Source organism: Vanacampus margaritifer, chromosome 12 (assembly GCF_051991255.1).
Source record: "Vanacampus margaritifer isolate UIUO_Vmar chromosome 12, RoL_Vmar_1.0, whole genome shotgun sequence".
NCBI lineage: Eukaryota > Metazoa > Chordata > Actinopteri > Syngnathiformes > Syngnathidae > Vanacampus > Vanacampus margaritifer.
In genome coordinates this window covers 1,382,798-1,391,970 of record NC_135443.1, presented here as the reverse complement: position 1 = coordinate 1,391,970, position 9,173 = coordinate 1,382,798, and the positions used below count along the sequence as shown (strand labels likewise).

Genomic DNA, 9,173 nt, shown 5'->3' with positions numbered 1-9,173 from the left:
AAGCAGATTACATGTTCACAGAATTCAAACGCACACTCACAGCTATTTCTGACACACACAAAAAACTTGAAAAACGTATCATTGCTCATTTCCAACCCAAATTATCTTGCAGAACCGATGTAAGGATGTCAAAGATTCATTAAAAAAATGGGACATTTAATAAGTTGTAGATGTGTGTGTAAACTTTTCTACAGCAATGTGCCTACTGCCAATTCTGATGGACAATAATGTATACGTTGCTTTATATGCAATTACCACAGTTATCATCACACATCATCTATCTTATTCAATCACACAATTAATAAATAATCATTTTATACATTCACGTAGGTCCAGCTCTATTCTATCTCACATACCCCCCCCCCCCCCTCTTGTTCCCATGTTAAATATCAAGGGCTGGATGAGCATTCCCAGCAACGGGTTAAAGTTGAAATATGAGAAAAGAATGTGAAGGAATCGCAATGTTGCTTTTTGTCTCCTCCCGGCCGCCACTTTACAGTCATGATTCCAACGCATGCGCAACATGGCATGCCCGGAAAAACAACGCGTGTGTACGAGTAGCACTTGTGAACGGCAACACGATGCCTTTATTGAGGTTTAGTATTTACTGTACTCATAGTTTGGCTTCATTTTAACTAGTTTTGTGCTGTTAGGTTTCACTGCGTGTTAAATTTACGTTCAGATAACGAACAAAATCCACCAATTTCGTAAGAAATACAGTTAAATTGTGTAATAATGGTGTGTCTTAATGCCATTCCGTCGCAAGAATGTTTGCTGCGTTTCAAGACTTTTGTCGTTCTTCGTGATTTTAAATAATCCTTACATCAAATTTACCTGTCGTCCGGGCACCTCCTGATGACGTCAGAAAATTTGGAGCTAAGGGGGCGTAACACGTCGTTTGAAATGAAAATAATGTTTATGTTCATAATTGTGCTGAATTAAAAGAACATTTAGTTGTTATACACACTTTTAAATATTGTGGAATATCTTTTTATGTATTTTAAAACAAAAGTTTAGGCATGGCACTTGCCGTGCCATCACATCCTGATGACGTCACACACCGTAGACCCACTAGATTGTTTTTATTTTTTATTTAATAACAATCCCTTATTTTTGATATAAGAAAATTGCAAAGTGGTAGATAAATAAAATAAGTAAAACCAGAAATCAACAATAAGATCCCAAAAGTCCATTAAGTTACTAATCCTAATCGATATATAAATAAATGAGTTGATGCTCAAAGTCCAGGGATGGTCATGAGTGGTTGCGGACGAGCAGCAAGAAAGAGGAAGAAAAAACGTGACTGCGTGGTCCAATCAGGTATAAAATGACATTCTGTAAAAGTGTGTTATTGCGATGTATAGAAGTCATTTATTTTAACATCTAATTGTTACCCAGTTTCTCTGAGCCACCAGCCTGAGTACGTGGAGCTGCTCAGGTTTCTCCACCAGCGAGGATTCACATCAACGCTGCTGCAGCCTGCGCTCTTCTCTGGTTTTCACAACATTATATTCAATCTGAAACATACAGAAGGACCATTCATGGAACAAAATAAATAAATGCTTGTTTGTTGATTGTCTCTTCAGACACAGGCCGAGGTCTGCAGGCACTCGGGAGCATAAAAGTAAGACAAGATCACCATCCAGTCAGGTTCCCCAAATAGGAGCTCAAGGAACAGGAATTGATGAAAGCATCTCTGTGTGTTCAAAGCCCAACCAACTGTTGATTTCTCTGCCCGAGTCTTGTTTGCTTACAACATCCACAGTGCTGGACAGCTATCTAGGACATTACATCAAGAGGTAAATACAACATTAGTGTAAACGTACTACACATTGACATACAAGCAGATGCTAAGACATGCTTGCTTTAGTCTTTTCAGTCATAACAAATAAATAGGCATTTGTCTTCATCCTATCAAGACAGTTTGCACAATTGTATGTTTAGTTTAGGGATGGTTAGGTACATACTTTAGGATCACCAAAGAAATTCAGTTTTAAACCTTTTAACTTGAGGTAGTAATTTAGTATTAGTAATAATACTATTAAGAATACTGTAGTGGTAGTTAAAGTAAAAGTAAAATGTCATTACTGTAGTATTAGTAGTAGTAGCAATTATAGTACTCTTAAAACAGTTAAAAAATGACCCAATTTGGATAAAAATGGACCAACCCGCAATTTGGGTCAATTTGACCCAACTTTCTGACTTCCATCCATCCATTTTCTTAACCGCTTAGTCCTCACAAGGGTCGCTGGAGCCTATCCCAGCTGGCTTCGGGCAGTAGGGGGGGGTACACCCTGAACTGGTTGCCAGCCAATCGCAGAATTTTCTGACTTGTTTTGTTCAATAATAAATAATAGTAGTAGTAATTGCATGCATGTTTGTAATGGTAGAAGTAGTAGCAGAATTTGTAGTAGTAAGTAGTTGTCGTCCCACATTTGGTGTCCCAATACTTTTGTGTGGTCAGCTGGAAGCCGCGACCGTCGCCTCTGTTGGCCCTCTGTGTCTTCCTGGCGTGTGAGCGGCACCGAGGAGCGGACGCCGACTGGTCGCCGTACATCCGCGTCCTTCCCGCTTCCTACACGTGTCCCGCCTATTTCGCCCGAGACGTGGCTGCGCTCCTGCCCGTCGGACTGCGCCGGCGAGCTCTAGAGCAGGAGGATGCCTTGCGGGACATGCACTCGTCCAATCAGGATTTTTTTAGGTGCGCATATTTTGAAATGAATGCAATTGTTTTTGTCGGGACATTAATGGATGATGTTTTAATTCAGGACTTTGCAGCCTGTCCTCAGTCAGCCTGTGGAGGACGTGTTGACGTTTGAAGCTCTGAGGTCCTGAAAAAACTCTATTTAAGTACTTTAGTTTGTTACTGTCCTTGACTGATTACATCAAGTCAATATGAAAATGTTGGTGTGTTGCCCAGGTGGGCGTGGTGCAGCGTCAACACACGCTCCGTCTTCATGCGTCACCCGTCTAACCAATTTTTGTGCGGGCAAGATGACTACGCGCTGGCTCCCTTTTTGGATTTGCTCAACCACCGGCCTGATGTGCAGGTAGACGTCACGTTGTCTGATACGCGTTTCAAAAATCTTCATTGTCGATTTATTTTTCGTCAGGTCAAAGCGGGTTTCAACCACGAGACAAAAAGTTATGAGATCAGGAACTTGAGCGGGACGCCGCGCTTCCAGCAGGCCTTCATCAACTATGGTTGCCATGACAACCAGCGCCTGCTGCTGGAGTATGGCTTTGTCGCTCCCGGAAATCCACAAAGTGTGGTCTACGTGGATGCAGGTGGGTCACGGTAATATTTGATAGTAGTGTAATTACAGGTAACAGAAGTATTAGTTGTAGTTTTAGCAAGTGTTAAGGATGTGCAGAGTGAAGTGAGTGTGGTTGTGATTTTGTTGTGCAGAAATCCTGCGCGAGGTTGTGAAGGGAGACAAAACAAGTCTGGAGCAGAAGATGAAGTTCCTCGCAGACAACAACTTCCTCAAGTCAGACATTTTACAGTTTGCCTCCTCCAAATAATAGTCGGTGCTGAGTAATCATGTAGTTCTTGCGTCCCCTTGTTCCTCGCAGTAATCTGAGCGTGAGCAGCGAAGGTCCCAGCTGGAGGCTGATGACTGTCCTCAGACTGTTGTCACTGCCTCAAACTCTCTAGTAAGTTCTTCATCCATCATCCCACATGACCGTTCAGTTTAAAGTAAAAGTTATTTGAATCCATGTGGTTCCGTCAGCCACCAGCGGAAGGCGGTGTTGCATGGCCAAGCGGTAGGCGAGGCGGCCGAGCACTGGAGCGTTCAGACGGCGAAGGTGTTGTGCCAAACACTCCTCCAAGACACGCTCACAGCTCTGGATAAGGTTTGTGATGGCTCAGTAAAGTATACTAGGCCAATAAAGACGATTCTGATACATTTAAAAACGAAACAAAGTCTCAGGTAAACAAAGTGTGGATTCAACTCCTTTAGAAAAGCTATAGCACAAAACTACATTTACTTTTTTTTTTTTTTTTTAGTCCTCATACACCTACATCACGTTTGTATATTTTTCATATTAGATGGAAACAATTTAATGGTGCCATACCATCTGCAGAAGTTGAAACAAGTAACAAGTCTATTTTGGCAAACTAAGGAGTAGAAAGTAGGTACTTTGTCTATTTTAAAATGCTGTAAAAGCAAAAGGTTACCTGAAAATAGCTACTCAAGTACAGCAATGTACTTATTCAATGACTGTACTTGAGTAGGATTTTTATTTGTACTGCACTTTATTACTTCCCCATCACTGCTCATTTGTTTTTTCCTACACAGATCTCCAAGCTTCTCCAACAGGGGGCGCCCTCGCTTAGGGAGCAGCTGCGGTTGGTCCAGTCACTGCGACTGGAGGAAAAAGGCATCCTGGGAAGATGCCTCCATTCACTGACAGAGTCCCTAAGAGAGGCGAGTCAATCGTACGTGGGTGACGTGAGCTGATGTGGATGGATGGACAGACGGTCACGGGTTCTATTCCAAGAAATGTCATCAAGAAAGTCTCCAGAGGCTCTGAGGAAAAAAAAAACACACTTCCTGGATGGATTTTATTGACGGTGCATGTGTTAATACAACATCATGGACAGTGCGTGACACACTGTGAGATACCAGCAAGACCATAAAAAAATAAAATAAACATTTCTCGCCGAAATGTGGCAGAACTGTAAGAAAGAGACTGGCAAAAATGAATAACCAGGGAAGGTTACTGGTCTTGCTTCCATCGAACCCTGTCAGAATGGACCCAGTGTGTCCTGAAAGTTTAAGAGGTCCTTACACTTAACAAAAGCAGTCCAATTAAAAGAGCGTCATGATATTTCAACCACGGCTTTTTTCTTGTGCTGGAGCTGCACGTCCTCCATGGTGGCCGCCGCTTCCTGGAGAGGAACCGCCTCCTCGGGCTGAGGTCTGCAGGGGCAAACACATCAACAGCAATTAGACTCGGAACAAGCCAGTGTAATGGTAGTCACACCGATGTTAGTAGTAGTAGTCTTTTACACGGTATAACTGCTCGGAGATTTTATTCCTTACAACATGCTAGGGACTTTGTGTGCTTTTGTTTACCTGAGGACTCCAGATGACATCTTCTCCATAATGTCCCTGAGAATATCTGACAGCAGCTTGTTAAAGAGAGCACATCTGGCTGATGGCGTGCGCGGATGAAATTGCAAGTGGCTAGCCAAGGATACGCAAGTATCGCCCCTGCTGCGATGACGAAGCCAACCACACTTGAGGGTTGAGGAACGACACGGAGGCAGATTTCAAGAACATTAGCCTGCTGTCAGGAGGATCCAGCTGTAATCAGATGGGGGATGGACAGAGAATCATTGGATTACAGTGAAAACATTACTGGATGTGAAAGGTGTACGTACCAATTCAGTGTTTATTAAAGCCCATATCCACTCACTTGCATGTCTTGTTGGGACGTCACCCAGTGGCCCCCCACTGCCAACATACCGATGATGTCATGCTTGTGTGGAAGGAACGTTGCCTCCTCTTCCCCTTCATCCGCCTTATCGGTTTCTGGCTGCTCCTTTTCTTGCAGACTAACTTGAGTCAAGAAGTGCAAGATTCATCCTCCTGACAAACTTGGCTCAAAATGTTTTTTTTTAATTATTTTTATTATATACCTCCTTGGTCAACAACGATATCCACTCCCAGACCTCCAGTCTCCTCCATGATCGCCGGAAGAAGCTCTGATGGGTTTTTGTAGACGGGAATCACCCTCACTGCAGCGACAAAAGCACATTTGGTCATTTACAGTTACAAAATGTATAGTGATTAATCTCATAGCAGTTAAAGGATCTTCCACTAGATGGCAGAAGGTGCAATTAACCCATACATTCAACCAGTTGGATTTCATATCACAGAAAAAAAGCTTGGTTTTCAACTAAATAGGCCCAGAATGCATAATTTGTGAGAAATTTACGATGCAATCATCACTATTTCAACCTACTAGAACACTTGAACTTTATTTGGGGTAATCAGAGGCCCTTAAAATGGTGGCAGGCATGTGCGGACTCCCATTTAGCATGAGTTTGATTGGTTAATTCTCAACACACAGTTTTAAGAGGGTTTTATTTTTATTTTGCTATTATTTCTACTTCCCTCTGAAAAATGTTTTTTCTTCCTGTTTTTAATGTTTGTTTTTATTAATGGTTGGAAAGGTTTTGAAATTATTTTATTTATATTTATTATTTATTTATAACTTTTTCTTTTTTCTTTTTACTCCTTTAACCCTAAACCCTGCATTCGAACAAGGGAGTGCAACGTTTTTACAGGCACTGTGTACTTTTTGTGACATTTTTGTTTGGTGGTATTCTGTGAGAATATCCATATGCAAAATATGTCTCTTGTCTCAATTATGTTTGGGAAACACTGACAATATTTGCTCCTCATCCTATCACTTTTGAATATTTTCCAAAAGATTCACACAATTCACAAGAATGTAAAACTGAGTTTTGTTGAGAGTAAAAAGGAGAATTTAAGCAGGCAAATAACATTAAAAGGCAGCAAAGATCTCACCCACAAGAGGTTCCTGAACACCTGAGGGACACAAGGAAGAAATGGGGAAAAAGGTAGGAGAATATGAAAAAGGTGAGCGTAAAGGTAGAAAATTTGTTTCAAAGACATTTAAAAGGCTCCGAATGGCATTTTTTTTTGGGGGGGGGGGTCCAAAACAACTGTTTTCAATATCACACACAAAGTAGTAGTACTATTTTAAAGCGGAAAAAATGGTAACTGCTCCAAATCAAACATGGTGCAGTTGGACGAGAACTGATCCAAGAAACATTTAATAATTTAAAGTGCATTTTTTGTTGTTGCAATTTTTGCCATCTAGATGTTGTGTGCCCAGTACAACATTACACATTTAGTGAGCTAGTGGCACCATCGTGTGGCCAGTTTATGCTGTCCACCTTTTTTTTCATCCTAAAAAGATCTTAAAAGGGGAACTCAGGGCAATACAATTCATACGTATCCTGATTAATCTTGTGTTCCTGGAATAAGAACGAAGCAGATTAATCCATCCGTTTTCATCAATCTCTGAGCACTGCCATTTTGTCCTATACTGCCGTCTAACATGTCATGGCTCATTTGCTTCGGGGTTGGTCACGTGACACTTGACGACAATTTACAGTGTACATCATCCATACAGCCATTCATTTTCTTTCAACTGTGAGGCAGATGTGCTAGAAGCACTGATCCACTATGCAGCCATGAAAACATTCAAAGTGGAACGAAATTCCTACATGGTGTTGAAAATATGACCCATGGACAGCGAGTGCGCGTACAGACCTACTCTGGGCCTGAGCTGCTCCAAGAAGGCGTGCTGCTCCTCAGAGTGCGACGTGGTCAGAACCTTCACACCGTGGTAGGACGCCAGCTGGATGCACATCAGGCCAAACGACTGAGTGGGGGAAATAAAACGCATAGCGGATCTCAACAAAAGCGCATCGTTCATCGTCGCCGCGGCGGGCGGGACGGACGTACGCTAGCGCCGTCCACCACCAGGAGCGTCTGGCCGGCCGCCATGCGAGCGTGAGTGTGGAGGGCGCTGTACGCACGAAGGCCGTCCTCCAGCGCTCCGGCCACGCTCGTGCAGCTCAGCTTCTCCGGCTTCGAAACTGCACAGCAAACGCAAATAACTTCATTACTTGCCATTTTGACACATTTTTTGAGCCAGGAGCATAAAAAATAGGGAAAGCATCCAATGTCATAAAGTGCAATATCTATATACAAGAGGAGTCAATGTTACCTAGATACTGCTCATTTATGTCAATGACATCACTGAGTCCCGAGCACACAGAGTCTAGAGGTAGGATACCTGTAAAAGAAGTCAAACCAGGAAACTAAAGTCTGTGTTGCAAGCACATGAAGCATTGTGAGTAGCCTACCTACAACCTCGTCATCGGGTTGGAAGAAGGTGACTTTTGGGCCCACTGCAGGTACGACAGGAAAAGAAGTACTGAGTACGTTTTGTGTGTGTTTTTTTTTTTTTATCTAGCACTTATAACAGAGAAAACTCACAAAGTGTTTAAGGTCAAAATCAAAAAAGGGAATAAAAGAAACATGTCAAGCAGAACAGTGAATATGAAGCAATATTTTTTGGGGGCTTTTGCGACATTTCAAACTTTAAAACGACAAACAAGACTGAGACAAGACCTTTGAGTGCAAAACATTAATTTGTGTCACATATATGAAATGAAAGAAATGGGCCGTGTGCAACGCTGATTCAAAGAAAGGCTTGCGATATACGCCAGTGGCTGGCCATTCATTCCACGGACTGCATCATCTTTACTCATGATCGCAATACACACTTTTAATTACCTAATGCCACAATACTTTGCTTATACCATACAACATCCATTGAAGAACATACGTGGCAAATGTATGTGTCTGCTGCCGTGAATGGTTGGATTCCAGGTAATAAATAAGTTTAACAGTCTGTCTACTTTTACCATTTTGTACACAAGTTTCAGTACTTCTACTGATGCAGTACAGCAAGTGGATAGTTCTGCCACCTCTGAGTGTAGTGATTGATCCTTTTTTGGCTTCTCACCTCGCTGTACTATGCCGGCCACCTCCCTGCCGACTGGAATCGCATCCCTCTGCAGCCCCATTTCTTCCAGAAACTGGAGCATGCAACAAACAGAAAGCATCAGGTCTGTGACAATTACAAGCATAGTGATGGAACTGATGGAACTTATTCTAATGCCCACTTGATAGATGATTCTATTACCGTGACGTCCACTGGGCTGAGGCCACACGCCTTCACGTGAATTCTGACGTCATGGCTGTCCAAGACCTCAGGAAGGCTCTAGAGAGGGAAACGTCACAAAGAGAGATTATGCTTGACAGTTACACAGCCTTAACAGTCTCGTATACGCTCTGTAAAAATAGCCGTCCTCGTCAGAAGATATTTTAATTCGGTTTTAATTGTTTTTCTGGCATAAACAAGACGACAGTAACACAATCTCACCGTTTCCTGAGTGACGAATTTGAGTTCGCTGCCGGTAATTTGACCAAATAAACCCTTCATGTTGTTATTATTAATTGGCCTTTCTGTTTACTTGCACGTATCATGTGACCACCTTTTCCTTCTTCGTTTGTTCTTAGGCAGCGGAGTCAAGTGATAATTTATATTGTAGCGCC

At 42.3% G+C, this 9,173-nt stretch overlaps 2 protein-coding genes across 4 annotated transcripts; one reads left to right on the top strand and one right to left on the bottom strand.

The window, feature by feature from the left end:
* The first annotated feature begins 528 nt into the window (after positions 1 to 528).
* On the top strand, positions 529 to 4,836 carry setd4 (SET domain containing 4). Its single transcript, XM_077581211.1, has 12 exons — positions 529 to 1,320; positions 1,399 to 1,494; positions 1,587 to 1,624; positions 1,711 to 1,799; positions 2,465 to 2,701; positions 2,769 to 2,828; positions 2,921 to 3,050; positions 3,114 to 3,288; positions 3,410 to 3,491; positions 3,577 to 3,657; positions 3,735 to 3,858; positions 4,305 to 4,836. The coding sequence occupies exons 1-12, from the start codon at positions 1,251 to 1,253 to the stop codon at positions 4,464 to 4,466; spliced, it is 1,344 nt and encodes a 447-aa protein (XP_077437337.1). The 5' UTR covers positions 529 to 1,250; the 3' UTR covers positions 4,467 to 4,836.
* On the bottom strand, positions 4,016 to 9,164 carry cryzl1 (crystallin, zeta (quinone reductase)-like 1). Of its 3 annotated transcripts, XM_077581214.1 has the most exons (14): positions 9,001 to 9,164; positions 8,761 to 8,838; positions 8,581 to 8,653; positions 7,916 to 7,960; positions 7,777 to 7,845; positions 7,512 to 7,645; positions 7,317 to 7,428; positions 6,546 to 6,566; positions 5,651 to 5,749; positions 5,428 to 5,570; positions 5,210 to 5,315; positions 5,085 to 5,130; positions 4,798 to 4,928; positions 4,016 to 4,535 (listed from the first exon to the last, which is right to left on the bottom strand). In XM_077581214.1, exons 1-13 carry the CDS (start codon positions 9,058 to 9,060, stop codon positions 4,829 to 4,831), a joined length of 1,086 nt encoding a protein of 361 aa, XP_077437340.1. In that variant the 5' UTR covers positions 9,061 to 9,164; the 3' UTR covers positions 4,016 to 4,535; positions 4,798 to 4,828. The 3 variants fall into 3 exon arrangements, with proteins under 3 accessions (XP_077437340.1, XP_077437339.1, XP_077437341.1); XM_077581213.1 differs by lacking the exon at positions 4,016 to 4,535 and having other exon boundaries at positions 4,557 to 4,928; XM_077581215.1 differs by lacking the exons at positions 4,016 to 4,535; positions 6,546 to 6,566 and having other exon boundaries at positions 4,557 to 4,928.
* Between the last annotated feature and the right edge of the window lie 9 nt (positions 9,165 to 9,173).

Coding starts and splice junctions, on each gene's coding strand:
- setd4 (XM_077581211.1), top strand. CDS start 1,251: ATGGTCATGAGTGGTTGCGGACGAGCAGCAAGAAAGAGGAAGAAAAAA. Junction 2,829..2,920: donor TTGACGTTTGAAGCTCTGAG/GTCCTGAAAAAA, acceptor TGTGTTGCCCAG/GTGGGCGTGGTGCAGCGTCA. Junction 3,051..3,113: donor ACCACCGGCCTGATGTGCAG/GTAGACGTCACG, acceptor ATTTTTCGTCAG/GTCAAAGCGGGTTTCAACCA.
- cryzl1 (XM_077581214.1), bottom strand. CDS start 9,060: ATGAAGGGTTTATTTGGTCAAATTACCGGCAGCGAACTCAAATTCGTC. Junction 7,846..7,915: donor ACCCGATGACGAGGTTGTAG/GTAGGCTACTCA, acceptor CTTCTTTTACAG/GTATCCTACCTCTAGACTCT. Junction 5,750..6,545: donor TGTTCAGGAACCTCTTGTGG/GTGAGATCTTTG, acceptor TTGTCGCTGCAG/TGAGGGTGATTCCCGTCTAC.